Source organism: Centruroides sculpturatus, unplaced genomic scaffold, assembly GCF_000671375.1.
Source record: "Centruroides sculpturatus isolate CEXI.00-Female unplaced genomic scaffold, Cexi_2.0 scaffold301, whole genome shotgun sequence".
Taxonomy (NCBI): domain Eukaryota; kingdom Metazoa; phylum Arthropoda; class Arachnida; order Scorpiones; family Buthidae; genus Centruroides; species Centruroides sculpturatus.
This window is the reverse complement of record NW_019384595.1, coordinates 175,222-199,523: the sequence shown is the minus strand read 5'-3', so window position 1 is coordinate 199,523 and position 24,302 is coordinate 175,222. Positions and strand designations below refer to the sequence as shown.

Genomic DNA, 24,302 nt, shown 5'->3' with positions numbered 1-24,302 from the left:
CGTGACATTGATTTGAAAGTTAATTCCTTAACGATAACAATGTTATTATTTTATAAATTAAATAAAAGTTATAAATAATTTAAGATAATTTTTCGATTTTGATAACACTTCCTTTAATAAAAATTGTTTTAATAATTTAAAAAAATATTTTTCTTTATCATCTCCTATTAAATTTAATCGAATTCTTTACAAATGAGATTGTGAGCTTGTTATGCAAAATTGTTATGTGGTAATTCCCTAAGATCCTTTTCACAATCAGCATTAAGAAGTAGGAAATGTCCAGAAAAGCCGATTACAACTTGACTGGATTAAAGAACTCTTTATTATCAGAAGCTATAATAAAATATATTCCATTTCTCTATTAAAATCCAACATTATAAACGTCAAAATAATTAAAATATTTAATTATTTTATCGGAGAAAACGAAATTTTTTAAAAATTCTCCAGAAACAATCAAAACAATCTAAATATATTCAAATATCCTAACAGAATAATTAATGTTCAGCATCTTCTGAATCTTCTNTCCAGTCAGTACCAATTTCATTATCAATATAACTATTCAAATCTGATTAAGTTCCCATTATTTGCATTAATCTAGAAGCTTCTAAAATTAAAATTTTATATTAAAACGCCTTCTTTTCTTATCTAGTTTTCTTATCTAGTTTATGATTCTATCTTCAACTAAATTTGGGGACAAATTATAATAAAGTAAATGAATTTTAATAAATATAGATCCTATAATTTATTGAATAAATATAAAAAGTTTATGAATATAGAACGAAAATATTATATTTTTAAATTATTATAACTTAAACAGCTTTAGAATACTCTTTGATAGAATCCAAAACGGAAAATTGAATGATTTCCATTGGCACAATTGGTATTCCATATTTTCAGGTATTTCTCTTGTGGAATTGTCCATTCCTCTTACTCACGTGACTGGCCATCTGTCATTCTTTCATGCTCTTAGCTAAACTTATCCAAGCAGAAGAGTGGAACTACAAGTGCTTATAAGAGTTAAATCTCTATTGAATTAACTTTATATTAATCTAACTAGACCGAGAAGGATTTCTCTTAATTTTATAGCGATAAATAATGATTTAGAAAATATAAAAATTTAGATAATAACGTGAGTAATGTTGAATATTCTCTACCTTCTAGCAATACTTTTAGATTAAGATAAAACTGCATTAACTGAGTCATACTTTTAAGTGCACTTTTTCTTTTTTGTAGACACAACATTATCAAAATCGAGTATCAGATAATGGAAAATAAATATTTATAAAATACTTTATACATGTAAGTGTTAGTAATTAATGAAAAAAATGAAATTTTATTTTTAATTATATATTAAACTAAAATTAAATTCTATAAATTTAAATTATATATAGATATAATCTTTAGTTGCTATGCAGAATACTCTATACAAATACATATTGTTAAATATAGAAATTTATAGATTTCTGAATTGTTTAAACTTGAAAAAACAATGTAACAAAATGAGTATAAAATTTAAAAAATAATAATTTTACAGACAGAAAAATATTAAGTAAGAATTAATTAATTAATTCACAAAAAAATTAAACTCGACACCATTCATAGCACAGAAATAGCTCATAAAACGTTTAATATCATTATATTTTAAGTCCATAACAAGATATTTACTTAAAGAAAAAGTATGAAAAAAATGAATTTTTCTAGAAACACTTATTAAAATTTTCTTCTAATGTCTAGTTATTAATTAAACTCATGAATATAAACAGCTACTAAAGAAGTGAAAGGTAAGATAAGTTCAGCATCAGTTGATGTAGGGATGAAAAGGTTGATGCTTACCTTTAATATGAATTTTCTTATAAGCATACCACGAAACAGTGTTAGAGCTTAGACGAACAGCGTTCAGATGTTGAACATATCCTGTAGGATTCTGGATACTGTCTGTAAGAGCATACATAGATGGAGCCAGCTTCTGTACTTTCCCGAAGGCGCTCACTCGCCAGTCTTACAAATCGATAAATTCTCATTATAAAAGAAGGTTGAGATACGTTTTAGTATCTAAAGAACGTTTTAAAAATAACAATAAATCATATTTACCTCCCTGTAACAGCTAAATTAATGCTATATTATCGAATGATATAACCTGGAAGCTGGAGTAAATCTATCATTTAATGTTAGAGAGTGTTTAAAATATCGGGAATTCGATAAGGAAAATTGTACTTTATAACTGTAAATACAAGAAAAACACGATTCTAAACATGTTTATGCTTAAATATGTTGATAAATTTGCACATGTGTAGAGTAGAAAACGGATAAATTTGTATACGTAAAGCACAGTACACGATTAATTCATGTTTATGTAGCATAAAAAACTAGATAAATTTTCACATGTATAGGATAGAAAATGAATAAATTTGTGCATGTGTAGCATAGAAAATTGATAAACTAGTGCATAAATATCGAATCAAAAAATGAAGAAAATAGCTTTAAATTTATCAAATAAAAACTGATTTTAAAAGCATATGATAAATAAAAATGTCAAAAACCCGTTTAAATCATCTAAAAAAATATTTTTTTTCTCTAACGATATCGATTTAGAAGCTTTCTGCAGAAAAATTCTTTTATAAAATATAGTTTAAATAATATAAAAGTATCATTTTATTGCCATGAGATGTGAATATTTTTCTTAAAGATTTACAGGGTATTTACATATACGTGTTGACAGCATCGATAAACTTTATGATTGATAATTAACCTTGGAAAATAAAAAAACACCCAATATTTACTTCAGAATTATTATTAAAATAAGTAAATAAAATTGTAAATTATTGATTAAAATTTTAGTAAATCAAACAAAGCTTCTAAGAGCATTTCTTCTTCTATCGAGCTTCGTTTATGCGAATGTATATATTATAGATCAGAACTAATAACCATGAGCGCTGTTGTTGACACACGTTGTCTCGACATTTCGTAATTTCCTGTCTCTATGGCAACGATGGTGTGGTCCAACGGTCGAACAAAAGTCCATTAATTTCGACAGGTTACGATTGCCGTCTATCTCTTAACCTTCTCTATGTAGTCCAGTCAGTACCAATTTCATTATCAATATAACTATTCAAATCTGATTAAGTTCCCATTATTTGCATTAATCTAGAAGCTTCTAAAATTAAAATTTTATATTAAAACGCCTTCTTTTCTTATCTAGTTTTCTTATCTAGTTTATGATTCTATCTTCAACTAAATTTGGGGACAAATTATAATAAAGTAAATGAATTTTAATAAATATAGATCCTATAATTTATTGAATAAATATAAAAAGTTTATGAATATAGAACGAAAATATTATATTTTTAAATTATTATAACTTAAACAGCTTTAGAATACTCTTTGATAGAATCCAAAACGGAAAATTGAATGATTTCCATTGGCACAATTGGTATTCCATATTTTCAGGTATTTCTCTTGTGGAATTGTCCATTCCTCTTACTCACGTGACTGGCCATCTGTCATTCTTTCATGCTCTTAGCTAAACTTATCCAAGCAGAAGAGTGGAACTACAAGTGCTTATAAGAGTTAAATCTCTATTGAATTAACTTTATATTAATCTAACTAGACCGAGAAGGATTTCTCTTAATTTTATAGCGATAAATAATGATTTAGAAAATATAAAAATTTAGATAATAACGTGAGTAATGTTGAATATTCTCTACCTTCTAGCAATACTTTTAGATTAAGATAAAACTGCATTAACTGAGTCATACTTTTAAGTGCACTTTTTCTTTTTTGTAGACACAACATTATCAAAATCGAGTATCAGATAATGGAAAATAAATATTTATANCTCTATTAAAATCCAACATTATAAACGTCAAAATAATTAAAATATTTAATTATTTTATCGGAGAAAACGAAATTTTTTAAAAATTCTCCAGAAACAATCAAAACAATCTAAATATATTCAAATATCCTAACAGAATAATTAATGTTCAGCATCTTCTGAATCTTCTGCTCTTCAGCATCTTTTGATAATAATGGAAAAAACTATGATAATATTTAATTAAATTAACATAAATATAATTAGAAGCAAATCGTTTCGAGTGCATTTATAATAAAATAGAATTATTATTAAAGAAAAATAGCCGACAATTTAAATATAATAGGATAATAAAAGTCATATAATAGCGTTTAGAAAATAACAGGATTAATGAGATTATTTGTAATTAGTGAATATTACTCTATATAATTTAATGAAACGAATGATAAATATCATTATTACCGATTTAATACATACAAAATTTGCTATAAAATTCATATTTTGTGTGTGTTTTATGATGATAATTTAAATATAATATCTATAAATAAATTATCATTTATCCTCACACCACATTTGTGAATGTACTTAACTCATAAACCGCCTCTCTAGGATCGAATTCTGCTTATATTTTAATAAATATCTTGTTAATATTAGCAGTTTATTCTCTAAAAAATTTTTAATATTAATTCGAATTTATTAACTTTACAAATTATTATCATAAACTTTAAAAATTAATATAATAAATGAGAGAAGATTTTTCACGTTACTCCTCGCGATTACTTTAATCGTATGCTATAAATTTATATAGTAGTTTAATATTAGAATAAATGCTTAAATTCACAGACATCTGATACAGTAATTATACGAAGTGATAAGATTAAATAATTTATACAGATCGATGTATATGTTAATTAAGAGAAAGGATTTTCTGATACAATTATATTAACTCCATACATTTTTTATGTAAAAAATATTAGTAAAAAATAGAATTTATCGAGTAATAAAAGCTATAATTTATAATAGAATGTTTCCTTTATTTGCTTAAAGTAAAAGAATAATTTTCACTCCATTCCATTTCGTGAAAGATAACGTGTTGTTCCAACCTGTATTTGCTACCTTGAACTGTTCAGAACTATAAAAATCAATAAAATGGCTTTACTACGATCGAAATGTGTACCAAGAAAAATGTTTCATGTGGCTTAGCTAAGCTGTCAATTTTCTAATGTAGTATACATGTTAGTACTTCGATGCATGATTTGTTTAATTCATTCTAAGGAAAATTATTTATATAAGTTAATTAAAATTATTCAAATGCCATCCGTGACCCGTTCTTGTGATTTAATATTTAATTTAGGGTTGCTATAAACGATATTTATGAATAATTTTATTATTTATTTAGTAATAAAACAGTTAAACTAAAGGTGTACGTATCAAAATTCTGCACACTTTTCTATAATTATTTGTATAAAATATTGTATTTTATATAATATAAACTGATGTAGATACTTTATTTTAAGTATTTTAATATATTTTTGTATATATTTAAAGAAATATAACTGAAAAATTCCTTCGTCTTGTAGCTAGAAAGCGAATGTCACTATGACTGACAAGTGTACAACAATAGCAGATCTTAATGTTTATTTTTGTTTTTGTTCTTTATAAATAGCAAAAAAACATTTATATAAATTCTGAAATTAATAAAGCATTATATTCTTTATTTAAAAGCATATAGTTTGTTGAAAACTCGAGTAAAACCGTAAAATTTATCAGATCCCTTCAATAGGGGCTTTTCCTCAGATGAATCTAACTCGACAGTGAAGCATCATTTACAGGGTATTTACATATACGTGTTGACAGCATCGATAAACTTTATGATTGATAATTAACCTTGGAAAATAAAAAAACACCCAATATTTACTTCAGAATTATTATTAAAATAAGTAAATAAAATTGTAAATTATTGATTAAAATTTTAGTAAATCAAACAAAGCTTCTAAGAGCATTTCTTCTTCTATCGAGCTTCGTTTATGCGAATGTATATATTATAGATCAGAACTAATAACCATGAGCGCTGTTGTTGACACACGTTGTCTCGACATTTCGTAATTTCCTGTCTCTATGGCAACGATGGTGTGGTCCAACGGTCGAACAAAAGTCCATTAATTTCGACAGGTTACGATTGCCGTCTATCTCTTAACCTTCTCTATGTAGTCCAGTCAGTACCAATTTCATTATCAATATAACTATTCAAATCTGATTAAGTTCCCATTATTTGCATTAATCTAGAAGCTTCTAAAATTAAAATTTTATATTAAAACGCCTTCTTTTCTTATCTAGTTTTCTTATCTAGTTTATGATTCTATCTTCAACTAAATTTGGGGACAAATTATAATAAAGTAAATGAATTTTAATAAATATAGATCCTATAATTTATTGAATAAATATAAAAAGTTTATGAATATAGAACGAAAATATTATATTTTTAAATTATTATAACTTAAACAGCTTTAGAATACTCTTTGATAGAATCCAAAACGGAAAATTGAATGATTTCCATTGGCACAATTGGTATTCCATATTTTCAGGTATTTCTCTTGTGGAATTGTCCATTCCTCTTACTCACGTGACTGGCCATCTGTCATTCTTTCATGCTCTTAGCTAAACTTATCCAAGCAGAAGAGTGGAACTACAAGTGCTTATAAGAGTTAAATCTCTATTGAATTAACTTTATATTAATCTAACTAGACCGAGAAGGATTTCTCTTAATTTTATAGCGATAAATAATGATTTAGAAAATATAAAAATTTAGATAATAACGTGAGTAATGTTGAATATTCTCTACCTTCTAGCAATACTTTTAGATTAAGATAAAACTGCATTAACTGAGTCATACTTTTAAGTGCACTTTTTCTTTTTTGTAGACACAACATTATCAAAATCGAGTATCAGATAATGGAAAATAAATATTTATAAAATACTTTATACATGTAAGTGTTAGTAATTAATGAAAAAAATGAAATTTTATTTTTAATTATATATTAAACTAAAATTAAATTCTATAAATTTAAATTATATATAGATATAATCTTTAGTTGCTATGCAGAATACTCTATACAAATACATATTGTTAAATATAGAAATTTATAGATTTCTGAATTGTTTAAACTTGAAAAAACAATGTAACAAAATGAGTATAAAATTTAAAAAATAATAATTTTACAGACAGAAAAATATTAAGTAAGAATTAATTAATTAATTCACAAAAAAATTAAACTCGACACCATTCATAGCACAGAAATAGCTCATAAAACGTTTAATATCATTATATTTTAAGTCCATAACAAGATATTTACTTAAAGAAAAAGTATGAAAAAAATGAATTTTTCTAGAAACACTTATTAAAATTTTCTTCTAATGTCTAGTTATTAATTAAACTCATGAATATAAACAGCTACTAAAGAAGTGAAAGGTAAGATAAGTTCAGCATCAGTTGATGTAGGGATGAAAAGGTTGATGCTTACCTTTAATATGAATTTTCTTATAAGCATACCACGAAACAGTGTTAGAGCTTAGACGAACAGCGTTCAGATGTTGAACATATCCTGTAGGATTCTGGATACTGTCTGTAAGAGCATACATAGATGGAGCCAGCTTCTGTACTTTCCCGAAGGCGCTCACTCGCCAGTCTTACAAATCGATAAATTCTCATTATAAAAGAAGGTTGAGATACGTTTTAGTATCTAAAGAACGTTTTAAAAATAACAATAAATCATATTTACCTCCCTGTAACAGCTAAATTAATGCTATATTATCGAATGATATAACCTGGAAGCTGGAGTAAATCTATCATTTAATGTTAGAGAGTGTTTAAAATATCGGGAATTCGATAAGGAAAATTGTACTTTATAACTGTAAATACAAGAAAAACACGATTCTAAACATGTTTATGCTTAAATATGTTGATAAATTTGCACATGTGTAGAGTAGAAAACGGATAAATTTGTATACGTAAAGCACAGTACACGATTAATTCATGTTTATGTAGCATAAAAAACTAGATAAATTTTCACATGTATAGGATAGAAAATGAATAAATTTGTGCATGTGTAGCATAGAAAATTGATAAACTAGTGCATAAATATCGAATCAAAAAATGAAGAAAATAGCTTTAAATTTATCAAATAAAAACTGATTTTAAAAGCATATGATAAATAAAAATGTCAAAAACCCGTTTAAATCATCTAAAAAAATATTTTTTTTCTCTAACGATATCGATTTAGAAGCTTTCTGCAGAAAAATTCTTTTATAAAATATAGTTTAAATAATATAAAAGTATCATTTTATTGCCATGAGATGTGAATATTTTTCTTAAAGAATTAATTTAATTTATTAGAAAAATTAAGGAAAAATAATAATATTTTTGTTTTTTATAAGAATTAACATTATTTTTTTTTGGACAACAGGTCTGAATTCTACAGGTTTTGGCTGACTTCCTCTTGATAAGAAAATAATTCTCTTCCATCTCTCTGAAACAATTATTGGAGAATTGCCATGACTTAGGGGCGAATTTCTTTAACTTTTTATATATTTTTAAAAATTTCTTTTTTTTTTATAATTAAAAACATTTAAAGACATTCGGAAATCCATCATTCAATCGATTCTTTAATTTAATCAAAATTGTTTTTCAATTAATAATAGAAAATTTATTCCTTTAATTGAAAAATACTTTCGGTCCTTTTTAATAAAAATTAAATTTATTTAGAAATTTTAAAGTAATTTAAATTAAAAAAAAACAATTTAAATTTTTATTTTCAATCTTTTAAAGAACCGAAATAAATTTTTTATTACTTAAATTATCTTGATAAATTGATTCGCATCTTTGGAACTTCTCTGAAAAATTGTTTAAATTAAAATAAAATCGTATCGAAAAATTGATTTTAAATAATAAAAAAATGTTTTAAATTTTTTATAAAATGATATTTTTAAGCTTAAATTTTTAAATTAATTAAAATTTATTACTTGAATTTTTAAAGGAATCGTTGAATTTTTAGTTGGAAAATGATCGCATTTATCATCTTTCTTATCTTCTGTATCATTTTAATTAATTTATTACATCAAATGTAAGACGAATACGTCTTCTAGATCTACCTAAAAGCATTTTTCATTTTATTAGATACTTGAATTTTTAGAAATTCTTCAAAAAATCATTAACTTTGATTAAGTTTTTTTGAGGGGGTAAATTATTGGAGAAAACTAAGATGAAAATCGTTAGAAACTTTTATCTGTTTAAGTATTAATCTTGACATAAAAAACACCTTTTCTACTTCAAAAAACAGCTTTTCTTCTTCCTCTTTCTTCTTCGAAAAATAAAAAAAGGAGGAAAAAAAAGACAATAGAAGATAGATACAGTTATTGATTGATCCCTACTTTCACGTAAGATGCATAAAACGTCTATAGACAGGTGGGATTTAGCGACGTCAAAATCATTCAAAACACGAAATTCATTAGTAAATAGCCTAAAAATAAAATAATTATTTACTGAAAGTTTAATTATNTTCACGTAAGATGCATAAAACGTCTATAGACAGGTGGGATTTAGCGACGTCAAAATCATTCAAAACACGAAATTCATTAGTAAATAGCCTAAAAATAAAATAATTATTTACTAAAAGTTTAATTATTTCGAACAATTTTTTCTCATCTTCTTCACAGCATTATCACCGATCTTTAATGATATCCAGCATCCTAAAGAATGTATGGTTTAATAGATATTATCTAAATGAATTTATAATTAAATTAGTAATAAAATTATATTGAAATTAATTGATTATTATTATTATTATTATTATTATTATTAAAATATATTTTATAATTAATGGTTTTAATTTCTAACAGCAGATGGCGACACAAAATTTATCGATTCTTTGTGTAAACGAAATCTTAACACGCATAGGATGTTGTAGAGGAGATGCTTTCAGTTCGATTTATTCTAAACAAGTTGGGTCACTTTGAGGAAAAGAATGGCTTTTCTAGACTCACAATATTGCATTTTGTGGATTACTTTCAAACTTTTCACTCTATCCTATACAATAAACTACATCACGAAAATTGAAAGATTGCATCGGAAGAGTTGGAGAATTTAGTTTTTTTCAACCTAAATTTCTTTCAAAATCGTATTTTCAAGAGAAAATTGAGCTTAAAATAGCTAAAAATTTATTATAAAAAATTAAAATATTATATTTTTCTCTTGTTTTAACGTTTTTATCTATATCCAACCATAAAAAATGCATCAGGAGAGATGGAGAGTTTTGATTTTTTCCAGCTTAGGTTTTCTTTAAAATTGTGTTTTTGAGAAAGAATTAAATTTTAAAAAAATAGCTTAAAATTTATTATAAATAATTAAAATTTTATATTTTATCCTTCTTTAGTGTTTTTAATTCTATGTTCGTGATAATGATTGCACTATGAGAGCTGAAAGAATGTGGATATTTTTTTGCTTAAATTTTTGTTTAAATCTCATTTTTAAAGGAAAATTAAGCTAAAAATACATTAAAGTGAATTAAAAATTAATTATTTTATCAATTTTTAATAATTTCAGCATTAAAAAAAACTACTTAAAAGATTGCATAAGAATGCAAATTTTCTACATATTACAAGTGGAGAATTTAAATTTTTAGCTTAAATCTTTAAAATTGAGTACTTTTAATAATTTTGCCTAAAAGTGTATTTAATAGTAATGAAATATTTTATTTTATTTTATTTTTTTTTGAGTTTTTTAAGCTATCCGTCAACATAAATAACCTCAAAGATTATATCAGAAAAGCTAGAAAATTGGGATTTTTTTTAGTTTTGTTTTTTCCTAAAATCTCATTTTTCTAAAAAGATCTATGCTTAAAAAATCCATTAATGGGAATCAAATATATTTTTTATTTTGGATTTTTTTTTTCGAAATTTTCGCGCTATCCGCTGCGATAAACTACTTACCAAATTGAATGATTGCATCGGAAGAGGTTCAAAAACACCCTATAAAATCCGAAATTTAAGCTTAAAACTTTAAAAAAAAATCAATTTATAAAATGTTAAAAGTCTGAAAATTGTCATGTATAATAAATTTTTCGAAGAAGTTTTAAAATTTTATTACAAAATGATCTAAAGACACCGCCAAGTTTAACATAAAAGTAAGCTTTAAACGTCTGAAAAATCATCTAAAACACAATAAAATATTTTAATTTTAATTTTATTATTATATTTAAACCATTTTTTACCTTTTAAAAGATTATGTGTACCGATTTTTTAGAAGAAAGCATTGTAAAAAACTCCCTCCTGGACGCTATAACTGGAAGAATAATAATATTGTCTACTTATATATAAAATGAACATAGAATATTCTGGGCGTGGTAAGGCAAATGTCCTTGGCAATAATGGCTTTCTTCCATCAGAGTAATGGGCAAGTCTACTCCATTTATTTACCATGATGCATCTTTTAATTCTAAATTAGTTGCAACCGTGCAACTACATGATATAATATTTATTACTATCGTACTTATGTTTGCACAATATAAAGCTATACTTATCCTTCCTTACATATATATATATGAACCTTTTCCGATGCATATATATATACATATATATATATATATGCATCGGAAAAGGTTCAAAAACATTTCATAAAATCCAAAATTTAAGCTTAAAAACTTTTAAAAAAATCAATTTATATCTTTATTTATAACCTAAAACGAAACAAGTCAAAAACTTGGGTTAAACGATTAATTTTTTATATCAAACAATGTTAAACAGAGGAGTGTTTATACAATATAAACTATACACACGAATTATAATCACTTTCTTTCTTCTCCCTCTCTTATATAGCCTATACACAATTTTATACCTATAAAATTGTATTGAATAGGTGATACACTCCCTAAAATAATATTAAAAAAGGTTTTTTTCACATTTAAAGTTAAATCTAATCATACCTTTTACTTTTATCCCTTTTTCGAATAAATGTATATATATTTATACATAGAAACGAGCCAGAAAATTATGTTAAATTAATGATTTTTAACTTAAAAGATGCTAAACAGAGAGAAGTGTTAATTTAAAGTAATATAATGCTATACAAGAATTTTAATCATCCTCTTCACATTTAATTCATCTCCTTTGAATAAATGTAAAGTAGAAACAAGCCAGAAAATTATATTAAATTAGTAATTTTTCACTTGAAATAATGTTAAATAGTGGGGGAAATTTGTGTAATATAAAGCTATAAACACGAATTCGAACTATCCCTTGACATTTCTCCCTTTCTGGAATACATTTCCACGTGTTTACCTATAGAAAACTACGTAAAACGAGTGATAATTCCCTAAAATTACATTAAAGTAGAGAGTGTTTACGCAATATATGGCTACACATACAAATCCCACCCTCGAATCTCCTCCCTCTATATAAATTTCCTAGTGTTTGTATGATAGAAACAAGTGGAAAATTGCGTTAAATGAACGCAATTCTCCTTAAACAGGGGTGTGTTTCAATGTTTATACAGTAGATATAATACAGGTATGTGATGATGGTTAAATGATACACACTTAGGTTCTTCGCTTTACCCCGGAGACAATGGTTGAATCCTGAGGCGTTCACTTCTGCTCACGCGCCGTAGTGTCACTATCGACACTCTTCACGTGGTGGATATCTTTGTACAAAGAAGAACATGTGACACTGGATTTAAAATATGTCGGCCAAATGTTGGTGCCGTTGGGTTTATACCACTGTCAGGACTTATGTTCTGTTCCCTATGATGCTACCTCCACTTACAACAACACACGTAAGATATTCTATATTCATTATATGCACTTCCCCTTCGTTAGAAAAGTCTTTGGATAACCTCTAATTACTCTTACGTAGTAATCAATTGTAGAATAGAGTACGTTCTGCTTTCCTTTTGTGCAATATTCTATAGAATATTCGATTAAGAATAATTGATACAAGGTCAATTATTCTAGGGAATATTTCGATAAATTATTCCATATAAATACAAATTAAAACTACTTTACAGAAGATTATTCTATAGAATATTTGAATAGTTTGATAAAAATTGTTTATAGAATATAATAAATATAATTGAAAACGAATATTCTATCACAGCTATTCTTAAATAAATTCTTCAAAAAACTAGTTTTAAACTATTATCATATAGAATATTTAATTTTGTATGAATATTCTATAGAGTATTATTATATATGGAATATTTACTATAACATATTTGGAATATTCGAAAGAATATTATTACAATATTTGAAGTATTTTATATTTTATAGAATATTCATTATTCTATTTCAATACATATAGAACACGTTGAAATATAATTCATATTCCAAAATATATTATAGAATATTTATTAAAAATGAATATCTGATGAAATTATTTAAATAAAATATTGTTTGAGAAAATTTCTAGCATAATAAGCTAAAAATATTTCTCTTTCTTCACCTAAAAACACTTCATTTGCATATTTAAGGCGATGGATTTTTTGTTAATTTTCACATGTTTTACCACTTTTCTGTTAATAATAGTAATTATCTGCCTCTTGACATTTTTTAATTTAATATTTCTCTTCGCAAATGACACATTAGAAAGTGTGGAAGGCGTATCTTTTCGAATCTTATCTGATGCTGGACATGTGGACGTGTCTGTGTGTGGTATGTGGTTTTTTTTATGTTCATCACTCAAAGAGGGTGGAGATATTGGAACAATGCCACAACTAGAAAAGGGGTACACCTGCACAACAATTGACTCGCTCAAGGACATCAATGTTTTTAAATTATTTATTTTCTTAAATATCGACACATCTATGTCTAGCATCTGGCATCCTTCGTTGATACAGATTCTTGGATTATTCTTTAAAACAAAATGTCTTAAAATTTTAGAGGATTCTTGGAATTTTCTAAACGTATACAAAACATTCTAAAGATTTTAGGAATATTATAAAAATAAAAAAAATTCTAGAAAATTTTGGAATATTCTAAACTTTTTAAAAGAATTCTAGAGACTTGAAAATTTTTTTAAAAATTCCTAGAACATTTTGGAATATTCTAAAATAATTCTAAACACAAAAATAGTGTAAAATTCTCTCCATTTTTTTTTTTTATATTTTAGGAAATTTTTTGAAGGGAAGTTTATTCAAAAATTAATTAACTAAATGCAATTTTTGGAATAAATTAAAGATTAATCACATTTAATTACAATATTTAAAGTGTCTCTTCCATTATATATTTATAAAAATGTTTCCAAAGAATCCTTTAATTATCCTTATTTAAGTGATTTTTTTTTCTTGAAATTTTCCCTGTAAAAATAGAAATTTCAATTTAAATTTTCTTCGAAAAATATTAATTAATATCTTGTAAAATTAATTTTCTTTGAAGTTCTCTTTTGTCTTTAATGTTTATTGACATAATTTAATTTTGTTAATGGAGGACTTTCTAATAAAATGCAATTATCAAATTTGACGTTTAAAAAAATTATTGTATTTTTTTAAAATAAAGAAATTATAAATTATTATTTTACCCATTTTTCTTAATAATTTACAACAAGTTTAATTAAAATAAGTTTCAATATTCTAAAAAAATTTATCTGAAAACTCTCAAAATGAATTTTTTTTATTCTAATTAAAATTAATTAACATAAATGTATTAATTAATTTCAATTATAATAAAAAATCATTTTTAAAATATTATTTTTTATTCTAATAGTGTTTAAAATTTATTAATCGATATTAAATAATTTTTAATTGCAATCAAATTAAACAGTTTTAAAAATGACCTAGGAAAACATGAAAAATCATTTTTAAAATTAATTTTTTAATTCTAAAAATACATAAAATCGATTTTTTAATTATTAAATTGTTATCATTTTAAATAATTATTATTATTAGACTTTGTAGTTTTTAGTTAATTAAAAAATATATTTTTATTTTATGCATTTTATATGCTATCTTTTCATTAGAAATTTTAAGAAAATTTTAAAAAATTATAGGATTTTTTGGAAACATTATACACATCTGGTTGTCTATCCACATATTCTTTTGTTATCTGTGCGTAAATGTTCTTAGGAATTATAACAAAATTAATAGCTAAGTTGGATGTTTATGGCACTTATCTCCTTTCCATAAATGTTCATATGTAAAAATTAAAAAAACTGCTGAATTTTATCGAATTATTCTTATTCTATAAATTTTCTATAGTTAGTGTTATTTTTATATATTTAACTAATAAAAAATTTACTATAAAGTGTTAAATATTTTTAAAATTTTCTCTTGGTCATAATGTAAAATTTAAAAATTCTAAAATTCTACGGATTTAACAGAAAATAAAATTTATAAAAGTATAATAGTGTGTTTAAGCTAGATAAATCTTTTAAAAAAATAAATAAATTTTTCAAATTTACGAATGAATTTTTTAAATAATAAAATTGAACGTTGACGTAATAATACATTTTAAAAAAAACATTTATTTTTACGTCATTTTTACGTAATAGGGTACTTTTTAAAAATGTATTATTACGTCAACAATGTAAAATTCTTGACCGTTATTTTTAATTTTAAAAATTCAAAAATAACGGGTAAACAAATTTAAAAACCAGTTTAAATGTTAATAAAACTTTTTAAAAATAAAAAGCAAAAAACTTTATTTTGTATTTATTTATTTATTTATTTATTTGCATTTTTAATAATATATTTAAATTTTCATAATATTTTAGAATTTATTGAAATTAAAAGGTTTTGGCCATAAATGTAAAAGAAAACATGAAATTTCAAGCCAATTTGTGAAAGTTTTGTACGTTAAACAGATGTTCTCTTTAAAAACAACTTCAAGAAAATGAAAATGCGATTTACTTAAAAGACTCTTTCCAGAAAAAAAAATAATAATAATTTAAATAATTTAGCTGTAGCTGTTTAACTCCGAAAGTCATTTATAAATATCTCTCGCCATTTAAACTACTAGTAAATGTTGTTTATGCTTGAAAAATATTGAAAAAATTCAATTTCCAATAAAAATTGCAAATTGTTTACAAATGCGTACGACTCTATAATGATTATGATAATGATTATGGAGGTAATACTCAAAATAATAATAATTTGAATAATTTAAATTTGATAATACTAAATTGCCAAATAAAGAAAATAAAAAAACATCATGTTTTCTAAAAGAACAGCAGTTTTTTTCAGTGCTAGAGCACTTGATGCACTTGCTGATGCTTGTTTTGAATGCCATTTTCAGAGCAGTTTTGTTTATGAGATGCTTTTTTTCCTGTTATCATTCATTTAAAATTGTAAACAGCTCTTAAGAAACTGATTTTTTAGATAAATTATTAATTGGATTTGGTTTGCAATACGTAAATATAAGACATTTGAAATACCTTTTATTATACTCTTCCTGTAAAAATTGTAATTTTTTAGATGTAATAATTGTGTAAATATGGTATGAAATATTGTTTATAAGATGTTTAACATTATATTCTTTATCTAAAAATATAAAAATAAGATTTATAAATAGTTTTTTAAAATTATGCTTGTATATGATGTGCGCCATATTGCTTAAAAAATTTTTTAAAACGCCTTGTAAAACAGGATCTACAAAATGTAGTTTTAGACATAATAATGTTCAAATGTGGTCTTGAATACGTGATTATCGTTGACAATGATGAATAATTAACAATAACCCTAACGCACTAATTAACGCTAACGCAATTAAAATGAGTGAATTAGTATTAATTGGCATTGCTGTTGTTAATTAGAATGCACTAATGGCTTAGAAGAATGTTAGAAAACGGAACTGAACGTAGATAATTCAAATTTTTCTAACATTCCTATTGTTAAGTGACCAATTAAATATAGTTACAGTCGAGAATTTATTTAATTTTTTGTGTGTGTTCTAAATTTACAATATTTATAAAATATAGAGAAAATAATAGAAAAACCTTGGATCATTCCTCCTATTTTGATGATGAGGATGGTGTGTATGACAGTTCGTGATACTCGGATATGATCGACAATAATTAATTTTTTCTTGTGATCTTGCTATGAGGTCAATTGATTTTTTCGTGTTTGTTCTATGGCTCTGATATGACAAGAATAGATGACCCGCTACCACCTACGATCATTCTCCGATGAAAATTTTAGTTACACGAAAATATAATTGAAAAATCAACTATGTAACTTTCTTCTGTATAATTTTAAGTAGCTTAAACATCANACTACGCTTGTTGGAGAACAATAAAAACACTACACTCAACAAGCCACCAATAAAACTCAACTGCCTAACCTATAACCAAAGTCTCCTTTTAATTTGTTTTTTAAAAAAAGCGCTTGACAAACTTGCCCCGCATGCCGAAGTTGCCCCGATCTCCCCTAAAGTTACTTTAATTACGTTACAAGTTCATTATTTACACCTTGTAACTTTAAAAAAATTAAAAAATAAAAAAATTGCGAGATTTTACATTGCTGTTGAATTTTCCTTTAAATTTATTAATATTTTGCACGTTACTCTGTTATGCACGTTAGAATATGGCACGAACATGACAGAAAAAAATGCAAAATTTCTCTGATTTCTGATTTATAACTGTATAAAATTATCAATTAATTATATAACGATGACTCGTACCGTGATAAAATAATTTAATAGGTTTCGTGACATAATATGTGACGACTTCTTCCGCATTATAAAATAAAAAACTTCCCATTTGAGATTAAATTCTTAGTTTTAGGTGCGTACACGTAAGATAGCTAAAATAATGAATACAAACTATATGAAATGTTGTAAATTCAGTATTTAAATTAGTTATAAAGTGTTATAATTTATCTAAAGCGTGTCAAATGTCACGTAAAGTAATTATAGAATTCATGTTTAAATTTTTTTACGTTTTTGTTCTGTTATATTATGAATATTTTCTTTTATTTTAATATCATTTTCTTTTAGATATAATTAATTAGCTAGTAAAATATGATAAAAAGTCTTTATCAATTAAAGAGTTTACTAGCTAATTTTGTGTAATATTTTTCTATGAATTATATAATTTTTATTAGTTTTATACATTAAAACCTATACAATCTAAATATAAAATTAAGAAGCTCTAGAGCATCAAGAATAGAAGGTTTGGTACGACTCTATAATGATTATGATAATGATTATGGAGGTAATACTCAAAATAATAATAATTTGAATAATTTAGCTGTAGCTGTTTAACTCCGAAAGTCATTTATAAATATCTCTCGCCNCTAATTCTGGTCCAAGTTTCTAGTAAATTTCTTAACCAAGTACTTCCATGCCGAAGGCAGGTTCTCGGCATCCCTCGCATTTAAACAGCCTTCTCCTATCCTACTTCTGTATATTTCAATCTTCATTCCTAAAGTTGAGGAAGACAGAGGTTTGATGGTTGTTGCCTCGTCCCATTTTATCTCAGAGCCTTGGGCTTGTGCCATTTGGGACAAAATCGTTGAATTAGACGTTTTTCTTATGGCATATCTATGTTCTTTGAGCCTTACTCCCAAGTTTCTTGTGGTGACGCCGATATAATCTTTTTTAACATCCAGTTGTAAGTTCTCATAAGGTATCTTATACACCCCTGCTTTCTCCTCCGCTTTGATACTATCCTTATCATTTCTCAAGATCTTACACAAATTAGGGGGCTCTTCTTAAAACCATTCTTGATTCCTTTCGACTAGCAATTTCTTTCATAACACTATTCATACCACTATTATAAGTAAAGTATAAGCCTAATAGGAACATTGCTTAAGGTTCTTTTTACTATGCCCCTTTCATACTTCTTAATAATTTCTACAATTATATTTATTTCTCGACAAAAAAAGGTGTTTTGTTTCTCTTTATTTAATTGCTGAGCGCTTTTGATAGTAACATATTTTTGATTAAAATAAATGAATTATTTATATATAGTTTTAGTCATTACATAGTTTTTATAATTATGAAAAACAACCAATAATTATCACTGTTTTGGAAAGAAAAATTAAATAAATGTATAAAAATTCTATAAAAAAACAAAATAAATTCTAAAATGCCAATAAATGAAGCACAAAGCCCATTTTCAAAATGGGCAAGCTTTAGCTGGTATTTCCACCGTGCAATGCTGGTCATTACTTATATTTTATGTACTTATTTATATTTATATTTTACTAAAGAGATAAAAATGACTACCAATTTATTTATTACTATTTATTTTTAACTTTCATAATAATGAAAATAGGTCACAATCATTTTACTTTTTATTAAACCTTTCGCGGACCCCCCTGACGTTGTTCACGTACCCCAAAATTAATTTTAATTTGCCACGGACTCCATCAGCGGTTCCACGGACCCCCAGGCGTCTGTAGGAATCACTTTGTGAATCATTGATTTAAGAGATTAAACTAAAATGCATTTTAAAAATATATTTTTATATTTGCAAAATTAATTTGTTTTGTAAATTTTGCACATTTATCTGGATTTACTTTACGTAACGTTATTTATGAATTTATTGAAGTTTTATAGAAGTAAAATCCATACTTCATATTTTTTTTAACTTTTATTATTGATGATAATTGAAAAAAAACATGTTTAAAATTTTGCATAATATTTCACAGCATTAATTATAAATAAAGTAAACTATACAAACTTTTTTTAAAAGTATATACAGTATTATAAATTGACACTGATATATCTATCAAAATGAGAACTGTAAAGCATCATATATTAAATCAATAAAGTTAATAAATTCGATTTAAAATTCTCTCCACAACTCATTTTCGATTAGTACAGTAATGTGAAAATAATACCTAAAAATACTTTTTGAAAGCATACAACACTTATAAATAAGCGAAATTTAAAACTGAAATTTCATAAAAGCCAAGGATTTAGTTTTACCCCTTACGTTCGCTTCACTGCCAAAACAGCTTGTTTTACAGGGAAGCTGAACGTTTTCTGTTCATTTTACAGATAATGTATTGAATTTGAAAATAATTTTATTTTATTTTTTTTAAAAATCTATCAATATTTTTAACATAAAAAATAAAATAAAACATTTTTTTAATGAAATGTATTTGGAAAGTTTAATGCATAAAAAATTTATAACTTTTTTTAGATAATTTAGACGATGTATTGATTTATTATATTAAAAAATTGGTTATAAAACGGTTAATTAAAATTAAAAATATAATTAGAATAGTTCTAAAAATTATTTTGTATTAGAAATTATTTAAATTTTTTTTTTTAAATTGCTTGAATTTATAACATTGTGTTTAAGATATTAAACAAAATCAAAATATTTTTGCTCTCATAAATAAAGTAACTTAAAATTGTATATGAAAAGATGTCGGTGCTATTTTTCTAATAGTTAATATAAATATAATAGAGACTAATATTATAATAATTAAGTAATTATACTGTTTAGTTAAATATGAACTCGAAAGTTGAAAGGTTTTATAGTCAATTTTTGAACAGGTTCGATTGGAAATTCGAGATATCAGGGTGAGCCGAAAACAAGTATAAAGGCTAAATTTCTGCTTTACTAACAAAGAGGTTTTCGTTAGTTTTATATTAAAAGCATACTTTATTCAGAATTCAGTTTGTTTCGTATTCACAGGAATATTTTAAACATAAAAACAGTTAACTGATTTTTGGGTCATCCTCATACACTTTTACATTTTTATATAAAATATTTTTCATTTTGGTGATAAAATTAGCATTAAAATTTCAAAAATTCAATTAAATTAGTTAACTTTTCAATTTCGAAACAATTTCAAAAATCATGAATATAATTAATGGGTGATTACTTCTTTCCTTTCGTAAAAAAATTAGAGGAAATTGAACTTTACTTATTCAATCTTAGTTGTATACTTTTAAATATCTAATAAAATTTAGTGTCCAGTAACAAAATTTTAATATGAATAAAGTAAAGCGCTTATTCAATTTTATAGAATGAATTCATTTATATAACGGACAAAAACTAAAGAATAAAGATCCACACACAAAGAAATGTATTTAATCTTGGAACAGAAGTGAATCCACACCTTTGACAGCATACTAATGCTATCTGAGAACGTGGGTTCGTTTCGAAACTTCTAAATTATGATGTTTCTAGCGTGTAAGCGGCTTCCAGAATAGATAAAAGTCCAATGAGATAAATGCTTCACCAGATGTTTTCGGAATGCTGCGGAAAGACGTGAGTTCTGTACCCATTTTTATCATAATCTTAATTTCTTCAGATAAATAAACAACATTTAAAGTAAAAATACTAGCAGATATGCCTCATGATTATCCAATTAAATCAAGGACCAGATTGTAAAGTTGCTGTTACATGAGGATTTGATCCACATCCTTATGTAACATATAAACTGTCGATACAATTAGAATAACAGTATTAAAATTTTAAAAAAGAATAATTAAAAGCATATACAATCGTGCCGCATTTTAAATTATAATTTTCTTTCTAAACATAAATATTTTTGTATTATTTTAAACATGAGAACAAAGATATTTGTATGTGATATATTTTTTTAATTTAAAATTTATAAACTTAGGGATGATTTAACTCTAATCTACATATAATCAAACAAATGATGCATAAAATTCTCTAGATAATATGCAATTCTATCAATTTTTACATAAAATATACTGCATAAGAGTAAGTTATCTGTAAGGAGATGCTGAACAGAAAGTTATCCACAATAAGATGCTGAAGAGCGAGATAACTATAACAGGATGCACGAGAGACGAAGTTGCAAACCTTATAATAAAAAATGAATTTAACAATCAAAAATTGTTTGATATATCATGTTATAGTATGTATCAATATAAAAATCCAAAAACGACTTGAAGATTTTGCGATACAAATAAGAAAACTGCTTTGAAAAGTGTAAGTGAATAGAGAACAAGAGAAGAATGTTGAAGAGAAATGGTGGCAGTAGTATTAAATACAATAAAATATAAATAAATAAATAAGCCAGTGAGATTAGAATTGGAATATAATAACCGCAACCTTATATAAAGAACATCCGTGGTGAGGAATCCGAAATCAGGTTGTGTCCAAGTTGGAAAAATTGATTTATTTAGGAAATATCTTTCAATATTATTTAAGAAAATTAATATAAAAAGGCCTAATTAAATTCTCTCAAATGAGAAAAGAAAGAAAAATAATTCTATAATTAGACTTAATATATTCATCGATTGCACGAAGATATTTTAATTTAAATATTAATTCAAAAATTATAATATTGATGTCTAAATATCTTATTGGAGCATTTAATTTACTGAAGATGTTTTCATAAGAATTCATATTACAAGGATTGCTAATGATTACCAATTTCACTAGTAATATCGAAATTCTAAGAAATGCGGTACAGGCAATATTCTCTCATCGATTTTCTCTCTCATAAAATATTCAATTACTTAAAAGATGAATATTTTACTTTAGCAAATGATTAAAATGCGATTATAAAAGTGTTTTTTATTTAAAAAATATTTGGCGAGTACGTATTTAATTTTGATAAAAATTAAACGAATTGTAGCTTATGCAATAAGATCAGTAGACAAAATGTGTTTAAAAATATATTTAAAAAATTGTTTAAAATATAAAAAAGTCAGTAATTTTGTAAGAAATCAAAAGTTTTTAGTCAAAATATTCGATTTCAGTTATCATAAATAATCTACCCTTTTAATTTTGATCGATTTGATCAAAAATACAATTTTTTCCTATAAAAAAGTAAATTAAAAGTTCGTATACTATTTATATACATTTTTGATAATAAATATCATAAAATTTCATTTTAATATATAAAAATATAAGTTTTATATTCAATTATAAGCCGATTGGTGTATAGGATTCGTAATTATAAGTTGCCATTGATCTGGTTTCTAGATAGTTCCACTTGGGTTCTGAAGTTTAATAAACCATTAAAAACATCGTACAATTGTTCTAACTTTATATATAAAGTTTTGGGATCGAAGAAAAAAGATGGAACATAGTTCTTGAACAACTTTAATTGTGGCAATGCCACAGATAAGACATAGAGAGATACTTTTGTCAATGATCAATCTCTTGAAATAAGTCGCTGACCTTTCTTAATGGGTGTGGTAATTTAAAAGTTTCCTTGTTTATTTTATCTATCTTAAGTGCTAAGATTAATATATGTATATAAATAACACCGGCGTGAGAAATTGTGAGAGGTTAAAGGTGATTCTCTTGGAGTAGGACACTATTAAATTCTTAAGTTAATTTTTAATCATTGAGAATACTGAATTTTTTTTTTCTATTTTGAAGGAATGTCCATCACCAGTTCCAGCTCCCACTCCACAAGATTGGTTAGAAATAGAAGTCATAGATGAATTCAAAGTATGGCATTTATTATTTATGACTCTAGCATGCGCCATCACTCTTTGTAAGTAATTTTTTCCACTTTTCCTTTCCGAAATTATAAAAAAATTTTCGAAGAAAAATTATATTTTAGAAACTTTAGCAACTTATAAATTATTTCACGTAAAAATTTAATTATTAAAAAAATTATTATATATTTTTTCTTCGTAGCCGTCCTCGCTTGCTGCGTCATGAAGTGTCGAATACCAAGAACAAAGCAAGAAATTGAAGCAGATTATAAGAGAAGATTAATTACGAGAAGATTTAGGAGCATGTTAAATAAAGTTCAAGTAGATAATACAAATTTAAGAACGGGTAAATAATTAATTAAAATTTTAATCTTTAGCGTAGTATTAAGGTATCATTTACACACCTTGTCTAATTTGCGTATATATATAACAATTCCAGCGCTCGAAAAAGTGACAGAATTGTATGAGAAAGAAGCGAGAAGAGCCAGAAGAAAACAAAGAAAATTACAAAAGGTATCAACTTCTCTTGAGAAACTCGAAAGCTATGGATCAGACGAGAATGTTGACGAAGAGAGCAGTAGTTGTGCAAGCAGCGAAGTTAAATTAACAGTGATACAAAAGATCAAAAGGTTGATAGGATTAGGGAAATCTTCGAGCATAGACTTTGATGAAGAATAATAGAAGAAACATCCAGAACAAAAATTCATTAAAAATACAAAGAAAAATAAATAAATAAATAATGAACAAAAAGTATTACTTTATAGAAAATGTAATTTCTTAGAATGAAAAAGTGGGCTTAAAATATTTCTTATTTTACTTATATTTCTCAGGGAATTCAAGCAAAACAATTACATTCTCTGATAATTATTCTTAGTATATTTAAATTTATCACTACTTATAAATTTTTATTATTTTATTTTTTTCTATAAAAATCGATTTATATATAAATATTTTCTATTTATTCATTTATTTNTAAATATAATTTATTTTAATATTTATTGTTCAATAATTTATTTAACAATCCTGAAAAATTTGCATTCAATAGCGCTTAATGAATATATAATTATTTTTTAAATGAATGTTTTATTTTATTCCTTCATATATTATTATTATTATTATTGACTAGT

General features: G+C 24.9%; 2 protein-coding genes across 2 annotated transcripts in view; one reads left to right on the top strand and one right to left on the bottom strand.

Moving 5' to 3' along the window:
- LOC111624850 (rap guanine nucleotide exchange factor 4-like) overlaps nucleotides 1–1,974 on the bottom strand; it is a 43,327-nt gene extending 41,353 nt beyond the window's left edge. Inside the window, exon 1 of the mRNA XM_023367810.1 lies at nucleotides 1,834–1,974. The gene's annotated coding sequence lies outside the window, so the exon portion shown is untranslated. The remainder of the gene's footprint in view (nucleotides 1–1,833) is intronic.
- A 10,524-nt stretch (nucleotides 1,975–12,498) lies between these two features.
- LOC111624862 (transmembrane inner ear expressed protein-like) lies at nucleotides 12,499–24,040 on the top strand. The gene is made up of 4 exons (XM_023367824.1): nucleotides 12,499–12,632; nucleotides 23,114–23,231; nucleotides 23,378–23,521; nucleotides 23,615–24,040. The coding sequence occupies exons 1-4, from the start codon at nucleotides 12,540–12,542 to the stop codon at nucleotides 23,851–23,853; spliced, it is 594 nt and encodes a 197-aa protein (XP_023223592.1). The 5' UTR covers nucleotides 12,499–12,539; the 3' UTR covers nucleotides 23,854–24,040.
- Nucleotides 24,041–24,302: the final 262 nt, after the last annotated feature.

What these genes read in the sequence shown, in the direction of transcription:
- LOC111624862 (XM_023367824.1), top strand. Translation starts at nt 12,540, where the DNA reads ATGTCGGCCAAATGTTGGTGCCGTTGGGTTTATACCACTGTCAGGACT. An exon ending in CTCCACTTACAACAACACAC is followed by an intron (nt 12,633 to 23,113) that starts GTAAGATATTCT and finishes TCTATTTTGAAG; the next exon opens with GAATGTCCATCACCAGTTCC. An exon ending in AGCATGCGCCATCACTCTTT is followed by an intron (nt 23,232 to 23,377) that starts GTAAGTAATTTT and finishes TTTTCTTCGTAG; the next exon opens with CCGTCCTCGCTTGCTGCGTC.